General features: G+C 29.2%; 1 protein-coding gene across 2 annotated transcripts; it reads right to left on the reverse strand.

The window, feature by feature from the left end:
• Positions 1-3764: 3764 nt before the first annotated feature.
• On the reverse strand, positions 3765-11093 carry LOC127242636 (uncharacterized). 2 transcript variants are annotated; one of them, XR_007836844.1, is made up of 8 exons: positions 10336-11093; positions 8990-9045; positions 7497-7606; positions 7222-7390; positions 6824-6916; positions 5555-5686; positions 4413-4648; positions 3765-3913 (listed from the first exon to the last, which is right to left on the reverse strand). XR_007836844.1 is itself a non-coding variant. In XM_051262253.1 (7 exons), exons 1-7 carry the CDS (start codon positions 11051-11053, stop codon positions 4643-4645), a joined length of 1284 nt encoding a protein of 427 aa, XP_051118210.1. In that variant the 5' UTR covers positions 11054-11093; the 3' UTR covers positions 4212-4642. The 2 variants fall into 2 exon arrangements, 1 of the variants encoding a protein (XP_051118210.1); XM_051262253.1 differs by lacking the exon at positions 3765-3913 and having other exon boundaries at positions 4212-4648.
• Between the last annotated feature and the right edge of the window lie 9330 nt (positions 11094-20423).

A 20423-nucleotide genomic window follows, 5' to 3' on the forward strand; every position in this document is an offset into this window, starting at 1 on the left:
GAAGCAACCGCTTGGAAGGTGAAGATGACGCTCCACCGACGCACATCGACCTCTATTATTAGGAAGGGTAAGATAGGTATTTCAGACTTGTGTCGTAGAATCTCGACTTTTAGTTACAGCGTAATAATATGTCGGTAATGATATTACCTCCATTGTCTATATATTTCACGTACACGTGGTAACGAGCCGAGCCGAGTCGACTCAAGTCAAATTTTAAGTGTTTGTTAATGTTTGCAAACAAGCTCATGTTCGTTTGTTTAATTTTTGGGCTTAGTTCGTTAAAAAATTTTGTTGTTTGAGCTCGTGTTCATGTTCGTGTTCGATTCAATTAAATTTGTTAGAGTTCGTTTGTCTTATTTTTTTAAATATATGTACAATTTTTTCTAAAAAAAATTAAATTATTTTATTTATATATTTTAAATTAATATTTTATTTATTTATAAATTATAATTTTGTATGTATATATAATATTTATAATAAATATATTATTTAAATAAATATTTGCGAACAAAACTCGGGCTTATTTGTTAATCAAACGAGTCTGTTGATGTTGTTCAGTTCGACTCGTTAACGTTTGCGAACGAACTTTAACTAAGTCGAATTGAGTCGAGTTCACGAACGACTTAATTCGTTTAACAACTCTAATTACACGTCCAGATTGTTGTGTTTTTTTAGCTTAGAAATGAAATTTTAGATTGATAATATTAAAAAAATTATATTTTGTGTTATATTGTTAATTTTTTTATAAAAATATATTCTTTTGGTCCCACTTGATATATTCACTCTTTCTATTTTCATTTATTATCGTGGAAATATAATTATATACTTTAATTATATTTTAAAATTTACAATTTATAATTTCTTTTGTTTTAATTAAACTAGTTATTCAGGTTAATCTTAATTTATAATTATTTTTATTAAATTATAATTTTTAATTATTTACCAATTATCTAATACCTAAAATTATATGTCTAACCTAAAATGAATAATTTAAGTGAAACAAATGAAATATAATAAATATTATATACTTTTTTCATGTTGTCTTGTAAAATATTTATATTTTTTATTTAAGTATGTTTTACATAATTTATCTTTTCAATCTTAAAAAAGATATTATTATTATAATTTTTTAAATTTTATAATTTTTAATTTTAAAATTTTAATTAAATTATTTAATTATTTAAATTTATAATTATTTTTATTATAAAATAATTATTTTTATTAATACATTTCTTACTTTTTATTAATTACAATACTAAAATTAAAATTTTTATTTAAAACATCACGTTAATATATATTTATATCACGTCAAACAACTATTTCAATTCAAAATTTTATTATTCAAAACCAAAATTTTTCAAAATCAAAATTTTATAAATAAACACACTATCTGCTTTAGTACAATATATATGATATATATTCTCTCGGTTTCAACTCAAAATATATTTTTTTATTATTTTTATTTATCTCACTTAATTTTTTTTAAGTAAAAATAATCATAAACTAATAAGAAAATATTCTTAATTTTTATTTAATAATATTTTAAATTGATATTTTATGAAAAAAATTAAAAGAAAAATTAAGACTGGTGTTTATTTTTTTTTAAAATAAATAGAATATATTTTTTATAAATTAATATTAAAATATTTTAAATTGATATTTTGCGAAAGAAATTTTAAAAAAAAAATAATTAAGGCTGATGTTTATTTTTCTTAAAATAAATATAATATATTTTTAAGAAATAGAAAAAAATAATTAAATTATATAATACATACAAAACAGCACCCGCTTTCTATTTAAGCCTTGTACAGCGTGGCGTTATTTCATCAATATTGCCGACACAAAATTATATATATGCCTTTTACAATAAATTATTTGCGATTCAAAAAAATAAAAATAAAAATCATAATATATATATTCCAACCAAAATACTTTATATAAAACTTATCTTAAATTCATAACATCCAGATAACCATTATCATCGATTTAAAATATTACCGTCAAAACTTAAAAACCTACTCCCTCAGTTTAGCCAAAGATGATCCCTTTTATTAAAACACGTACTTAAGTTATTAATAATAAGTTATGATAATATTTTACTATTTTTTTATATGTGTAATGTTGTTTTTATTTTAAATATTTTAAAATTATATTTAAATAAAATACTATGCAATATATATTATATTGTAGATAATAAAATTTTATATAATACAAATGAATAAAAATATATATTTATTTATTTATTATTATTATAAATTAATTTTATAAAAAATGAGGAGTTTTAAAGATAGATAAAAATATTTGTTAATTGAAGAAAAAGATATATATAAAAGGGTTTTAAGTGGAGTAAGATGTTAGAAATTTAATTAAATTGATTTATATTTGTTAAGTATGTTTAAGATTGATAAATTTACCAAAAAAAATAGAAAAAAATCATCTTTTATGGAACACACCAAAAAAAGAAATAGAGTCATCCCTGGCGGAACGGAAAGATAATTTTTCATTGAAAACCGAAAAAAAAAAAAAAAAAAAATGCCACAAAACTGATCCAATAATTTTCTGTGGAACCTGTGAAAGACAATTTTCAAAATTATTAGCCGCCAAACACAACTTACAAATTTTGTTAAACAAATCCACTTTAATATATATGTATATGCATAAGAACAAGACATTCAACCATTAAATTTAGTATGCACCACCTAAAAGAAGTAAGAAAATGTTAATTTGTCCTATTTTTTATTTTTGTGCGTGACATGTCTTTTTTATTTTGAAAATATAATTATACACTTTAATCACATTTTAAATTTTATAATTTTCTTAATTCTAATTAAACTATTTACTTATTTTACTCTTAATCTATAATTATTTTTACTAATACACTTCTTAATTACATACTAATTATATTTTACCTAAATTAATGTATCTACGGTAATAAGCCCTAAATTCCCGTATCTGGAACAGAGGGAGTATCATTTTAGAAAGAAAAAAAAATTACATCAATTATATACTACTCCCTCGGTCCCAAACACGTCCCAAACACCCTGCAATATTTTCAAAATAAGAAATAATTAATTATATTTAATTTCTACCCCACACTTTATTCTCCCACATCAACCAAATAAAAAATAAAATATATATTTCTCTCTCCATAATTTATAAATTATCCTACTTAATACTATCCACTTAAAAACTCGTGCCTGTTGCACTTTGTTTGGAACGGAAGAAGTACATTTTATAAAATATTATGTCAAATACTCAATTGTTTATTATTTATCAAAATTTCCAAAATCATATATAATAACAGTCTTATATTATTCTATTTACAAACGCATTATTCAATAGTGCAATAAAATATAATAAGCAATGAACACGAAACAAATAATTAATGGTTAAAAAAAATAAAAATTAATGGTTATATGTTATGGTTCTGTAATTTTTAATTTTATTTTCTATTTTTCACACTATAATTTTTAAGAATTTTTATATAAATAAGTATAACACTCTCACAAAACATCACATTCTACAAAAACCCAAACACAAAACTAATACACCCTATATTTCATCTAATTTAAAATTAACACATAAACATATCGAATTCGGGTGTGTCGTTTGGATGATTTCTTAGGATTTCCACTCTTCATTAAAAAGATTTCCCTCAAAAATATCAAATGAAACACTTATTTTTACATTTTCTATATTATAATAAAAAAATCAATTTTATATTCAAAATATCAAATCAATCGCTTATTTACGTTACATCATACAACTATTTCAATTCAAAATTTTTACCATTCAAATCCCATTTTAAAATCCAAACACCCAAACAAACACACCCTATGATCGGAGGGAAAAAGAAATACTCCCTCCGTCCCAAACACCCTGCAATATTTCATTTTTGGTATGTACCAAACACCTGCAACATTTCCAAAATAGGAAATAATTAATTATACTTAATCTCTATCCCACACTTTATCCCCTCGTATCATCCAAATAAAAAAATAAAATATATATTTCTCTCTCCAATCACATCACCTAATTTCTAAATTATCCTACTTAATACTACCCACCTAAAAACTCGTGCCAAAAGTAATGTTGCACATTGTTTGGGACGGAGGGAGTAGGATAAAAGGATTTCACATTTCAAAAGGTGCAAGCCAAGCATATATATATATATATATATATATATATAGAAGCTTAGAAACCAAGACAGCTATTGAGTGTTTTTTTTTATAATAAACAAGTTATGATTGAAGGGAAGAGTAAATTATAACTATTAGTACATAATTCTTGTTATACTATTAAAAGCCACAATGCATTTCTCTTGACATAAATAAGAGGTAAATAAATTATACTACCGTAAATGTGAAGATAAAAACTAGCACATTATAAGAAAGTCGGTCGAAAATGTTTACCTTGTTATGAATGGGAGACAGAGTTTGATGCCTGAAAGTGTGTATTTTTCATCCTTCCATGTGTGGATCTGAGCTTGAATTGAGATGTAGCTTTCGATGAAATGATGCCTTGGTAACTTGCATTTTCCGACATTGCACCAGGGGATTCAGAGTGCCCCGGAAATGACTTGTATTATAGTCACTTGTTTCTCCACAAAATTCTGGATGTTAACAGTATATCTTCTGATTGATTAGTTCTGGTTGTGTAAGAAAGGAACTGGTTAGCACAATTTTATTGAGATAGTTAAAAAAATTACGAAAATTGGATGATGTATGAGAGATGTCATTCTACTAATTAAGATGCTAACACCATGAAATTGACCTGAAGAAGAGCAGTAAATAAAATAGAACTAAAAACAAAATCACTTTCACAATAAGTATGGAGATTTAAACATAGGGCCTAAGCATTTAGATGTAAAGTTGAAAATATTAACATGTTTAATTACAAACAGTCGAATAAAAGTAGCCCTGCAATATGAGAACAAATTACAAAATTTAAAAGAAAATCATTAATAGATCTACAGAGTAAATAATATAGAAAGTTTAAAATATTCTTGTGACTCAGATTATATTATTAATAACAAGCAATACATTAATAATATTCTTGACCTGTGTTATTTTATCCAATTTCCTCAAATTTTTACTATTCACCCAAATTTTTTCTTAAAAAAATATCAAATAAAACACTTAATTTCTTTTTTCTATATTATAGTAAAAATTAATTTTATACTCAAAATATCACAGCAACACTTATTTATATCACACAATACAATTATTCCAATTCAAAATTTTTATTATTCAAAATTCAAAAAAAATTCCAAACCCCCAAACAAACAAACATGTGAATCTTAACAATAGATTCTTATATTTTTACCTGAGTAACTTGTGTCTACTCTTACATTCACAGGTTAGTTAAACTCTGTTGCTAGGATTATCACAATGCATGTACAAAAAGCTAAACAACCATTTAATATCTTGTCTTAACAGGGAAAACCAATAAAAAAAAATTAATAAATTGATTGACTCGATCCATGCACATAGAATGGAACATAAACATATATGGAAAAGTTAAGGTTATGAAGCTCAAGTGGGAGAAGGCATACCAAACCTAGTGCTTCCACAACACTCCGGTCAATGTCATCGCCACAAATGGTGATGAATGAGTTCAAAATATGTTCTCTTTGATCTGTGCTTAGAGACTTGTCAAGGCCTCTTGCTACCATTTCCATCTCCGGCTGCAGTAAACCATTATAAATAAGTATAAGTGAATGATCTTTGAACTCTCCACTACCGAACTACTAAACTGAATCATCTGAAATAGATGAATACTTCAAGGTCTGAGCCAAATTGAGCAAAGGGCGGCTACTTCTCGATATTGTGCCAATTCTAGTTTTAAACTCCCGCATAAGGGAAAACGAGCAAGCAACTGAAGACATCACATCGCTTTCTTCCGTAAAGACCTATTTTGATAAATACTTTAGGGTGTGTTTGTTTGGAGGATTGGATTAGATTTTCACTATTCATTTCATTTTTTCCCCCCAAAAATATCAAATCAAACACCTATTTTTCATTTTTTATATTATACTAAAAATCAATTTTACATTCAAAACATCACATCAACACCTATTTATATCACATCATACAACTATTCAAATTCAAAATTTTTACTATTCAAATCCCAACTCAAAATCCAAACCTCCAAACAAACACACCGTACTCTGACTACAGATAATTTGTATCAGCAAACGTTGTTACAATTTGTAAAAGAAAAATCTCCATTTTTGGCTCTTTCTCAATCTGCTATAATTATAGAAAGAGCATAACAGTCAGATCAAAAAAAAGAAAAAAGAAAGAGCATAACAGAATTCTCAAGTGAGATAGAAGATTAAAATACCAATGTCTGCATCAGCAGTAGGAAGGGCATTGGAGAAAGTCTTTTGGCAAAGTAGGTCAGACTATTGGTCTGAAAGCAGTGATTTCAGGCATTATTTAAATGTTGGCATTGACAAGAGTTCAAGCTTCTAAAGTCAAATCAGGATATTTACTACATGGGGCATTGAAGAAAGAAACAAAAGAGAGGTTTTTGAAGAAAGAAACAAAAAAGAAATTCACTCTAAAATACCCAACAAGGTTTATATATTTGAAGTATTTAAACTAGAAATTGATATGTGTAAAAGTCAGCATTATCCTGCAGGCAAACAGCAATGGGCTAGTGGATAAATGCCAAAAGTTATGGAACAAAAGAATACAGGGATTCAGGGTGTACAATTTAAATATAACATGCATGTCCTTAAATATCATTGGCAAAATTGAACTTTACATGAAAATAGAATAGAATAAAATGAAAAAGAGCCAGAGACAGTGATGCATACAGAGTTCTCTTCAGGAGGGAAAGTTCGATGAATAAGGCAGACTTTGAATAGCTCAGCCAGTGCATCAGAATGCTTATTTTGAACTTCTAATGCCTGATACAACATAATCGAAACTCAAATAAAGTGATTTAAAAAGAAAAACTAAAAATCACGCATCACAAACATATTTTCCTCAAAAGTTCTTCTAATAATTATATACTTTAGCGTGAAAATCAATGACAATTTGTGCGTAAATATATGTCACATCTCCTACAGTACTTTGTTCAGATCTTTTCATAAACTCATAGAAATGGGCCTCTAGAGGCTGGATACAATGAATGTTTGAACCCTTTACACGTTCAAAAACATTATTAGAAGACTTAGTATTAATGCTTATAAACGAGAGCAAAAGAGCGCACCCAAGCCTGCAAGATTTTTGATCGGGTGCGTGCTGCAACAGCCGCAGATACCATTCTCACAGCACGAGCACTTTCAAGTCCAATGTTATCAGCAAGACCAGCAACAAACTCTCGCACATCTTCACCATTAATCTGAATGGAGTCAATGGATGTGGACACAGTGGATATGCTATAGAAGATCAAATCAAGTCACTAATATGTGATAGAACTAAGAACCCAAGACAAAAGATCCCAGTCATCTGTGACGAAGTTATCTAAAGCTGCATCGAGCATACCTCTCACAGAAGTCCAAAACAAAGTTAATCGACATCCGGTAAAGTGAATCTCGTGCATTTTCTGTGTTAATGAAGGCCCGCACTCCATATGTCTTGCATATGTGGCGTAACTGTAGCAAACAGGGGACAATATGAATGGCTTACTTTGCTGAAATAGGTTAGGTTGCTTTACAACCTTATATCGTAACCAATAGACAGAATATTCAAATAAAAATGATACGTAGTCGTGAAGGTTGAAGCAACCAAGAATATATTAGGGTGTATCTTATGGCTAACAATTCCTTAAAAATCTTTGTTCCTCTTGGGACTTAACAAAACGCTTCACCTACTTAACCATCCATAGTTGTTATAGCCCTCTGAAAGCTCTCATCGGCTTCACCTACTTAACCATCCATAGTTGTCATAACCCTCTGAAAGCTCTCATCGGCTTCACCTACTTAACCATCCATAGTTGTCATAACCCTCTGAAAGCTCTCATCGGGTTTTTGTATCAATCACATAGTGATTTGTAACAATAACCTTGTTTATAAGGCAACAAGGTTCACATCAGCAAAATACAATTTTTTTATCTATATTGCATAATGTACACTGTCCCTTATCTCAATGACTTAGAAATGACAGAACCCCCTTCATAGTTCGTAAACCAATATATCATATTTGAGCACTCAGATGTTTGAGTTTAGTAGGTTTTATAAATTATGATAACACCAATTACTACAGGCAGTAGGTAGTGCAATGTAGCATAGAACAGCTACTTCTAAAGGATATTATTCAAAAACGCTATTGGAGTTCTATCTGCATGTGGATCAGAAGTCATGCCTAAAATAAAAAAGGATGAGTATGTATCAAATTGCATCAAGTACAGTAAATACGAGATTCAGATGATGCAACCATACCAATCATTATGGTGATGAACTTTTAAGCATTTTGTACCCTTCGAGTGCATTTACTATGTAGGATATAATTTTAATCTCTAATATTATTTCAATATATTATACAACCTAATTACTATCATGTTTAAAATTTGCTTAATTAAATATATGATAATATAAACTTTAGTACAATTAATACTTGAGATAAATTAATTTTACCTATCTACGTGGAATTAATTATCCTTAATTAGTGTATTATTATAGCGAGCTTTAATCACTCTCGAGTTTTAATCAATTATAGTAAACATGCAATTAGGTTGGATAAAAAAATATTATCCGCCCTAATCACCCAAAGTAAATGCACCCTTAAGTCAGGTCTTCTTCAACCTTAAACTAGCTAATAGCTATCTATATTCATCTACCAAATCCCAATGTCCTCTAGAGAGAAAAATATCATCAATTAAACACCTCAAACAAGAATACCTTTCAGCACCTAGGACTAAAATACAGAATAAATTAATTCCCTAAGTAAATAGATCTTTACTGAAGGATAAAGGCGGAAAAAAAAAAAAAATTAAGAAAAAAAAAATTACATTGGCTGGTTAACTGGAAATTACTGACCTGAACTACATCATTTGTTGAAATGTCCTCCCCAGTCATTTTCCGGTCCATTATTGCTGGAGAGTGTAATGTTGCAATTTTTAATTAAATCTAGAGAGCAGTCAGTGATATTCACATGAAACAATATGACAACATCTTCATAAAAGCACTGCCAAGACAAAGATTTGAATTACTCCATGGCATGATTAGATTGGTAGAAAAGGGCACTCGAGAGGAAAATTAGAATAGACAACTTCATATTGTTATGTGATGCTGGTTTAGATATAGATTTGTATCTATGTATGAAGATTGGACCAAAAACAGTAATGCACCTACATTCCTTGCATTAATCCATATACATGTGAAAGGGTTATTAATGAGAAGTGTTTTAAGATTCATAACTATCATCAAGATTGCATTGTTCGTCAGATTCATTTCTTTTACATAAAGGATATAAACTGCCAACCCCAGTTCAAGAAATCCCATAGCCGATAGCTCAATTGTTCATCACATTCATTTCTTTTACATAAATGGTATAAACTGTCATCCCCAGTTTCAAGAAATCCCATAGCCGATAATTCAAAATCGAAATAAATCTAGTTTAGACAACACGTTCATTGATGCTGCTGCTCACACAACATAATCAGCCAGCTCTTTAACTAGAACTACCTAGCATTCATCTACCAACAATATGATGATATCCAATTCGTCCCGATATATGTTAAAACCTTCTCGAAATTAACCTCAACTTCACAAATAGCCTAGAAACCTGTTATATGTGTTTACTTAGGTTGTGTTCGTTTGGAAATTTTTCAAGATTTCTACTATTTATTAAATTTTTTTACCCCAAAAACATTGATCAAATTACTATTATTTCATATTATACTAAAAAATTACATTTATGACTTTACTTCAAACAACTATTCAAATTCAAAAGTTTAATTATTCAAAACTCAAACACAATATCCAAATCCCCAAACAAACACACCCTTAGTGTTTTAGAAATACACAATTCCACAAAGATATTACCAAAATTACACTATATAATACTCCCTTCACGAAATGGATGCTCATTTGAGTTGAACGTGGGTTGTAATGAATATATTATTATTATTTTGATCAGATATATATTATTATGTTGATTGATTGTGTATAAATAAAGGTATTTTGGGAATTATTAGAGTGATTAAACAAGGTCAGAGAATTTGTTTTATAATACAATACTTTCTCAGTTATACGCATCTCAAACCCAAAACAAGTAAAACTATAAAATACTAAACAAAATCCGATGCTACGAAAATTAGCATTGCAGAAAATTCAGAAAAACAGAGAATGCAAAAATGAAGAGAAGAGAAACTGGAACAAACCTTGAACAAGTTGATTAACCATCCTTTGATACTCCTCCTTATTGATGGATTCGTCAGAAACCGAATTTACTACCTGAGGCCACCACTGCGGCAGCTCTGCCTTCTTCCTTCTCTCCATTGTTGCCCTATTCCTTTCCCTTCCATAATTTCTCTCATTATCCGACGAATTCAATGGCGTCAATTTACGGCTTGTCGACCAATTTGTCTCCCTCGACCCGACCACCACCTCCTTGCCTCCGAGGCTCCTGTCTCTCCTATATATCAGCACCTCGCCGCCGGAATTTCGAGGTTTAAACAGACCTCGAAGAGCAACCACCACCACGAAACTGGAAATAAACAATGCGACGAAAAATTCGATGGTTGACCTTCTGCAGGTGATTGTGAATCCCCCGCTGCTCCTATCGACCGTGACCAGAGTTCGCAAGTCATCAAAGGCTTCCCGGCCGTAGTCCAGGAACTGATTGAGCCTCGCCTCCAATCGCTGAATGGAATTCAGAGTAGGATTTAGGCTTATCTGAAAGGTGTCATCGGAGAGCTTGAATATGGTGGGTGTGTGTGGAGGCGGAAGCGCCAAGTCCGGAGCATACTTCTTTAGAATGCGGCGACGGTGGTGGCGACGGCGGACGGCGGAGACGTCGAGGTTGCGGCGGAAACGACGCCGTTCGGAGGAGCTGAGGCACGTGAGAGGTGCGGGTGAGAAAGGGTAACGGTTGCTCATCACATCACGTGTGCGTATGCGCTAAGTTTCGTAAATGTAAATAAAATTGTGTGGATAGTCATATACGGTATATAGGGTTGGTTTGTTCTGTCAAAATACAAATCACATATCTTTTTAAAAAAATTTAGGGTGTGTTTGTTTGGGGGTTTGGATTTTGAGTTAATTTGATTAGTAAAATTTTTGAATTTAAATAGTTGTACGATGTGATATAAATAAGTGTTAATGTGATGTTTTGAATGTAAAATTGATTTTTAGTATAATATAAAAAATAAAAAATAGATGTTTGATTTGATATTTTTAGGGAAAAAAATTGGATGAGCAGTGGATTAGAAATTCAATTTCCCAAACAAACACACCCTTAATATACTCCCTCCCTCTCGTAGAAATAATATACTCCCTCTTAATATACTCCCTCCCTCTTGTAGAAATGGGTAGTTTGGAGTTTTATAGTACCCCTTTCCTTCCAAAACTATTGTATTGTTTGAGTTGGACAAGAATATTAATATTATATTGATATGTATTAAAAAGTATGAGTAAAAGATTTTTTTGCTCTTGTAAATATATTAGTGTGAAAAGTAGTGACATTTATGTAATAATAATAAAAATGTAAGGATCATTTTACAATGATATGAGTATTTATGGAAATTAGACTATTGTTTTGGGACGGACAAAAATGGTAAATAAGACTATTATATTGGGACGAAGGGAGTAGATTAAAAAATAATAGTATTTTATTAGTCAGTGAAAACATTTTTGTCTATAAAAAGTAATTGTATATATAATGATATATTTGTAATTTAGGGAAAAAAATAAGGGTAAATGAGAGTGTGAGAGACCAAAATAATAAAATTGTACTTTGAGCTAGAACAACTATTACATATTCATAATTTTTATATTATTTAGACAATTTTTTATATTTTATATAAAAATCTATAGAGTTTGTTCACTTATTCATCCTCAACTCAATTTTATTTATATACTTTTTAATTGAAGTTACAGTTGTTACAATATTTTTATTTCAATTTATTTTCCTACCTATTTTCTCCTCGAATTTAATTAGTTAATAATAATAATAATTTATGATATTATTTTTTATAAAATTAATAAAATTAATAGTTCTAAAATAAATTTAAAATATACAACTAAAAATATTATAATATATATTTAAATATTTTAAAATTTATATAATAATAAAAAATATATATAATAAAAAATTTATATTATACAAATAAATAAAAAAATATTTATTTGTTTATAATTAATATAAATGAATTTTATAAAAATGTGAAGTTTCAATAAAAATATTTGTTTTATGAGAAGATGGCTTTGTTTTTTTTTTTTTCTTACATATTTTTTCAAAAAAATTGATACACTACACGTATTAATTATTTTTATATTTCCTAAACAATCATCTCTATCTTGTATAAAAGAAATTCCTTTTCAACAATCTTACGAAATAAACACACGATTTGTTAATTAAAATGAGGTGGAAAGAATATAATTCTATTCTTTACTTCAAAGAAAATATTTTCTTCAAATATTTTATTTTACATATTATTTTAAATAATTTTTTATGTTTACAATTCACACCTAAAGAAAATATCCGGCTGCTTTGAAAGGACAATTCAAATTTGGAGATCATGATTTATTGAAAGCTATAACATCATATGATCTGTGGATTTGAATATCTATTTTTTTTAAAACACTAAGTACATATTAATGTATTTGATCGATCTCCAATTTTAACTACATTTTGAATGACAAAACTTCAGAGGCTAATTTTGTAATAAATGACCATCAATATAATATGAGGTATTATTTTACTGATGCAATTTACTCTCCGTAGGCAACATTTGTTCAATCAATTTGTTTGTCTCAAGGTTATAAAACACAATTATTTGCGAAACACCAATAAGTAGTTCGAAAAGATGTAAAGTGTGACTTTGATGTATTACAAGCTCGATTTGTCTTCATTAAAACACCATTACTTTTTTGGGATATAAATTTACGGTAAAATTGTTCCTAACTCCCATGTGATTCCAAAATTTAGCGTAAAATCTCCTTAAACCATCTCCAACCCACTGCATTGGCTGAAAATGAAGGGGTTGGGGCTCGAACCCAACCCTATTTTTAGGGATAACTACAGTGTTTTTCCATTTTTGGAGTGGAGTATTTTGTGTATTTTTGTTAGTTCTGGGGTGTTTTGTGTAATTTTATTTTTTGAAAGTGATATAAAATTTTATTTTTTAAAAAAATAATATATAATTTTATTTTTTTTAAAGTGATATTGTTGATGCAGATTTTCAACAATAAAAAAGTAAAATCCAAAAAAGAAATTATTTTCGAATTTGATTAAAAAGATGTCTGAGATTGAAAATCCCTACACACCGTACGATACATAAGAAAATTGAAAAGAACACTAAATACTGGAAAAGTAAAAGAATGATCTCCAAAAGCAATTCACTGAATTTGATGTCGATTGAAGATGTCTTTTGCCATTTGCGAACTGCCTTTTATTGCCCTCTAAATCAGTTCTCAGATCGTGCACAATTAGTTATAACTGACAGAGGAACCCCTTTGTGTTTACAACCGTCTGAAAAACCGTCATTGGTTGCTTTAGCACCCGTCTGCTCGACCAGACGACTCGAAGACAACTTTTACCTTTCCAAACGAATTATAAATCATCACCTAACTGAACAAACATCTGAACCGTTCACCGATTGAACCCACCGGAATAGCCAACCGATCGACCAACCGACCGATCAAGGAATCGACCGGTTGCCAGACCCAATGACCAACCAGTCACCCAGTCAAACGACCAACTTCTAGTCCCCTCAAACAGCTGAACAATCATTCGTCCAAACGACCGACCAATCAGTCGACCAGACGATTAACTTAGTCGCCCAATTGAGCGACCAACCGACCGACCTTTCAAGCGACTGAACTGCCGTCTGACCAAACGACCGACCACTCATTCAAACGATTAACAGGTCGCCTAATCAAGCGACCGATTACTCGGCATTTCCTTCAAATGAGCCTCTAGAAGCCCACTTCCCTTTTCGTGGATTTTATTTGTGGGCCCAACAGTTAGGATTTAACCCTAGGCCCATAAAAACCCCAAATATTTTAACAGATATATAATTTTATTTTTGTAAAAAATAATATATAACTTTTTTAAAAAAAAGTGATATATAATTTTATAAATAAATTATGAATTATATATTTTTAGTGATAATGTAAAAATAAATTAAAGTTATCGTGTAATTTATAAATATGAAAAGTTATATAAAATAATATAAAAAAGAATATATAGGGAATACATTTTTTAGAGTAAAAATTGAAGCTTATGGTTAAAGTAAAATTATTGTAGACCAACTACATTTTTACTAGCTGCTGCAAAAATGAAATAATAAGTTGGAGATGACCTTATAGTTTAAAAATTGCATGATACCTCTTATACTTGCATAAAACCCCACTATCATTAAAAACTTTTTTGTATGATGAGAAGATGATTTTCTATTTGTATGTTTTGCATGACGGGGAGTTTTATGCAATATTTTTTAAAGTTTAAGACGGGTCCATGTAATTTTTTAAAGTAGATTGGAGATTTATGTCGAGTTTTAAAATCACAGTGGAGTTTTATGCAACATTTTTAAAGTATAAGAGAGTGCCATGCAATTTTTAAAGTAAACGAGGATTTACGCTGAGTTTTGAAACCATACGAGAGTTATGGACTATTTTGCGTAAATTTACTAGGTAAAATAATGAGAGGATGCATACATAATATGATTGTAGAAAATAAAAGGGATACTTACATGTACTATTACGATACATTCAATATGATCAAGTGAAGACGAATGATAACTCGAATTGGTTATACAACAATACGAGGTATGCAACTATTGATCAATACTTAGAAAATAGAATACGATTCCGAGCTAGGGGAATACACTAATAGAATGCAACTCCGAGCTAGAAAAACACACCAGCAACTCAAAACGTATTTAGTTGAACACATTTGGAAGAAGTTTGGTCAATCGGTTAATTATTTATTTGAAAAATATATTGTAATATTATGGTATGTTCTTTTGACAAAAAATACATGTTTTCTTAAAAATATTAATATATCAAATACATTCATTATTTTTATATTTTTTACACAATTTCTCGTACCTTGTATCAAACTATTCCCCATCAAATTGTCTCACAAAACAAACACAACATATATATTTTGTTATTAAATTTGAATTTAGAATTTTAATTATTACATAAGCATGATATATAAATATTTTTTTTTAATTTAATAGAAAGATAATAATATTATTTTTATTAAGTATTACTCCCTCCGTCCCTTAACAATCTATCAATTTTTTCATTTGGTCCGTCTCATAACAAAATATCAATTTCATTTTTTTAATAATTATACTGTCTACCTAACATTACAAATATCTTTTCAATTTACAATATATTACACAAATGTCATTACATTTATATCATACAATACTAATAGAGTTGATTTAGTCTTTTTAGCTTTATTTCTACTTTATCATATTATAATACTAGTATTTCTAAAACTTTCTGCAAAAAGTAAATGAATATATAGATATGGGATGGAGGAAATATAAGAATAAATTAACTGAAAAAGTATAAATTTCTTTTGTAAATATATAAAATATTTAATAAGGTAGAAAATATAGAGATTTTAAAAGTTTTTTTTTTAAAAGAAAAATTAGTGTAAAAGTATAATTAAGAGACTTAGGGTGTGTTTGTTTGGGGGATTGGATTGGATTTACAGTATTCATAAAAATTTTTCCCCTAAAAAACATCAAATCAAACACGTAATTTTTTATTTTTTATATTATACTAAAAATCAATTTTACATTCAAAATATCACATCAACACCTATTTATATCACATCATACAACTATTCAAATTCAAAATTTTTACTATTCAAATCCCAACTCAAAATCCAACCCCCCCCAAACAAACACACCCAGTAACATAAAATGACAAAAAAACTAATATGGCACACAAGAGAGAAAGTGAAAAGGAATCCGAAATAGGTTATTCCATTGGGCTTGGTATCAGAGCTTTCTAGTGGTTTACGGTTTCGAAATCGAGTATTGAGTTTGATTTTGAGGTTTTTTGGGTGTAAGTCTTTAGATCTACGAAAGGATCTGGTTGAATCAAACGATTTTTGGCGTTTTGATTCTTTTCCTAGTAGATCGGTTAGACACCAGCCAAGATCTCACTCGATCTGTGCTTTTTTTTTAGCCTCGGCCGTGTGTGATTTGAGTAGTTAGTGACTTAATCGCTACAGATCTGTGTAGTTTCGTTAAGTTTGAGTTAAGATCTGGTTAGTTTGTTACAAAATCGTTTTATTTTTTGATAAACGAATTTTGTTTTCAAGCTTCCTTTTAATAATAATTGTAAATCGGGTAAAGTCGTCTCTATTTTTGTAAAGTTTTGTTAAAGATCCTTGCGGATCTATTATTGGGGAGTCAAAACCTAAAAGATTTTTTTGGAATCTTAAAAGTTTTGGTAAATATTTTTGAAAATCTTTATATTTTCAAACCAAATCTCGTTTGAAATCTTTAAATCGTTAAGCCTTGTCCTTCTGTGTTTGTTCATTGTGTCGACATTGTGAAATCACAATATGTTTCGGGGATTCTAACATTTTGTTAGAAGAGAAACAAATTTTTTTCGAGTTAGTGTTCTGTCTTTTGTAAATTTTTTGGCTAACCCCTATTTTCTATAAAAGAGAATAGGTTTGTTGTTTTTTGTTTACTGTGATTTTCCTACTGTCTTGTAGGAATAAAATTGTTTGTTGCTGTGCTACAAGGGTAATCCTTTAAATTCATAACTTTTTTTACTGTTTTTGGATTATTGGTTTAAATTTCTGCATTTAATTTTTGCGCCCAAAAATAAATTTGTAAAGGCTATTGTGAAACCAAGGTTACTAAACTCCGATTCTCATTTTGTGAGTGATTCTCGAGTACCTCGGTTGAATAGTCACGAGTTTATGTTGTAATAGATAGGTTATATTTTTGATTACTTAAATTACTTGTTGTGTTTGTCCTCTTTTGTGATAATCTGCGATTATCTGTTTTCGTGAAACTTACTTGCAAAATAATCTGTTTTTTGTGTGAAAATTAAATAAATAATTTTCTGAAATTTTTTAAATTAAAAAAAATGGCTGGTAGTTCGAGTTTTACTATATTGCCATTTGATGGGAAAATGGATTTTGTAATTTGGAAACAAAAAATAAGAAGCATTTTAGTAACTCAAAGAATAATTAGAGCAATTGAGCCAGATCATACAGCTCAAGTCCCTCTAGAGAGGAGAGCTGAGTTAGATGAAATGGCTCACTCTATTATAATACTGAATTTAGCAGACCATGTAATTAGGAAAGTAGGTAAGCAAGAATCTGCTTTGGAATTATGGAAAAAATTGGATGAACTATACACTCAAACTTCACTTTCTAGTAGATTATATCTGTTAGAAAATTTTTTCAGTTTTAAACTTGATTTGTCAAAATCAATTGATGAAAATTTGGACAGTTTTTCAAAATTAATACAAGATATAAAACTTACTGGTGATAAAAATATTGATGATTATAGTGCTATAGTTTTGTTAAATGCAATTCCTAATTCATACATGGATGTAAAATCTGCTATTAAATATGGGCGTGATTATGTAACATTAGATGTAGTTATAAATGGGTTAAAATCTAAAGAGTTAGATTTACAAATACATAAATAAGGGTGAAGTCATGTATGCTAGAGGTAGGTCTCCTTTTAGATCAAATAAAAAGACTAATTCTGGAAATTATAATAATAGTAATAAAAACCAGAATAATAGAAATAAATATAGATCTAAAAGTAGAGGAACTAGTAGGTCTAGAACTCCAAATAAAGGAGGTAAGAGATGCTATAATTGTGGTGACCCTAACCATTATATACGTGAATGCCCTAAACGAAAAAGTAATAATGTTCCAAACAGTAATAATAATGATAGCCAACAGCATGTTAGTGAGTTAGCCAATATGACATTACTTGATCGTAATTGTGGTGATATATTTACTGTTATTGTCGACTGTTTGAATGTGAACAATGTATGTATGAATGAATGGCTTATTGATTCTGGATGCACTTACCATATGACTCCATTGAAATCGATTTTTGTGAATACAAAACTTTAGAAAATTGCACTGTTTCCATGGCTGATAATAGTGTTTCTAATGTGCTTGGAATAGGTAATGTAAATTTGCAATTTAGCACTGGTTTTGTGTTAAAATTAAAAAATGTGAGACATGTACCTGGTTTGTCAAATAATTTGCTTTCTTGTGCTGCGTTATCAGATTTAGAATTAGAGGGAAAATGGGGAAATGATTGTATGAAAATTACGAAGGGATCTTTAGTTGTGTTTAAAGTTGTAAAACGTAATAATTTGTACGTTACTTGTGCTGAACCAATTAATATGCCTGTAAACACAATAAATTATGTTAAAGAGAATAGTGATTTGTGGCATAAGAGATTAGGACACTTAAGTAATAAGATATTAGAAATTTTATATAAAAATGGATCCTTAGGTAATGTAAAATTTAATCTTGTGTCCTTTTGTGATAATTGTGTATACGGTAAACACCATAGGGTCCAATTTCCCCATCCCCCTAGTGAAACACGTGATTTATCTAAATCTGTTTTGGATTATTTGCATGCTGATGTATGGGACCCAGCTAGTGAGCCCACACATGGTGGGTCTAGATATTTTTTATCCATTATTGATGATTTTTCAAGAAAAACCTGGGTATTTCTTATGAAAAATAAATCTGATGTGTTTGATGTTTTCAAAAATTGGAAAATTAAAATTGAAAATCAAACAGCAAAGAAAATTTAATGTCTTAGAACTGATAATGGTTTAGAATTTTGTAACTCCTGGTTTGATGTTTTTTGTCAAGAAAATGGTATAAATAGACATAGGACTATCCCCTATACACCCCAGCAGAATGGGGTGGCTGAAAGGATGAACCATACTCTTTTGGAGAGAGTTCGAAGCTTGTTGGCTTCATCCGGTTTATCTAAAAAATTTTTTGGGGAAGCTGTTATGACAGCAGCTTATATATTCAATAGATCACCCTCTATTCCTTTGAATGACGATTGTCCTGAATTTAAGTGGACTAATAGGAAAATTGATTTTTCAAATATTCGGGTGTTTGGGTGTTCTGCTTTTATACGTGTTAATAATGACAAATTAGACCCTATAGCTGAAAAATGTGTTTTCTTGGGTTATCCGGAAGGAGTTAAGGGTTATAGATTATGGTTAAGGTCTAGGCCTGGTTTTAAAGCTGTTATTAGTAGAGATGTTGTTTTTAATGAAAATGAGATGCCTTGTTTAAATGTTGAAAAATCTGTTTTGGATAAATCTGAAATTGATACTGAAAATTTAGACTCTAATAATACTCCAAATGAGGTGGAGTAAATACTGCTAGTATAGGTGGGATAGAAAATACAGAAAATAGTGCTGAAATTCGTGAATGATCAGCTGTGAGAGAGAAAAATATTTCTGGAAATGATATTACCATATCTGAAAATCGAAATGAATCTGATTTTGAGAATGATAATCAAAACGAGTCTGTTTTTGAAAATTTAAGTAATAATGAATCTGATTTTGATAGTGGTAATCAAAATGAATTAGAAAATTACCAATTAATTAGAGATAGGGGTAGAAGAATCCCTAGGTTGCCTACTAGGCTTGGTTATTTTGATTTGTCTTCTTTGACTTTTAGTGTATTTGAGGATTTAGATGGTAATGAACCTAAGACTTATAGGGAGGCCATAAATTCTGAAAATAAAAATCAGTGGGTAAAAGCAATAAAGAATAAATGGATTCATTATATGATAATAAGACTTGGTGTTTGGTTCCTAAACCTCCTAATTGTTCTCTTGTTGATTGTAAATGGATTTATAAAGTTAAACAAGAAGATAGTGGAATTAGGTTTAAGGCTAGATTAGTAGCTAAGGGTTTTACCCAAAAAGAAGGAATAGATTATAATGAAATTTTTTCACCTGTTGTCAAATTTACCACTGTTAGAGTCATGTTAGCTCTAATTGCATTTTATGATTGGGAGCTAAAACAATTAGATGTTAAAACAGCTTTTTTACATGGTGAATTAAATGAGAAGATTTATATGAAACAACCTGAAAGTTTTATTGATAAAAATAAAATGGGTCATGTTTGTTTGTTAAATAAATCTTTTTATGGTTTAAAACAGTCACCTAGACAATTGAATATCAAATTTGATAACTGTATGAAAAAAAATCTTGATTTTATTAAAAGCAAATTTGATTATTGTTTGTATTATAAGACT

This window comes from Andrographis paniculata, unplaced genomic scaffold (assembly GCF_009805555.1).
Source record: "Andrographis paniculata isolate CXL003 unplaced genomic scaffold, ASM980555v1 Contig87END, whole genome shotgun sequence".
Taxonomy (NCBI): Eukaryota; Viridiplantae; Streptophyta; class Magnoliopsida; order Lamiales; family Acanthaceae; genus Andrographis; species Andrographis paniculata.

Excerpts from the sequence above, each read along its gene's own strand:
- LOC127242636 (XM_051262253.1), bottom strand. The coding sequence starts at position 11,053 with ATGAGCAACCGTTACCCTTTCTCACCCGCACCTCTCACGTGCCTCAGC. Across the intron at positions 7,607-8,989 it reads CAACAAATGATGTAGTTCAG|TTACGCCACATATGCAAGAC; the intron begins GTCAGTAATTTC and ends TGTTTGCTACAG. Across the intron at positions 7,391-7,496 it reads GTTTTGGACTTCTGTGAGAG|CATATCCACTGTGTCCACAT; the intron begins GTATGCTCGATG and ends GATCTTCTATAG.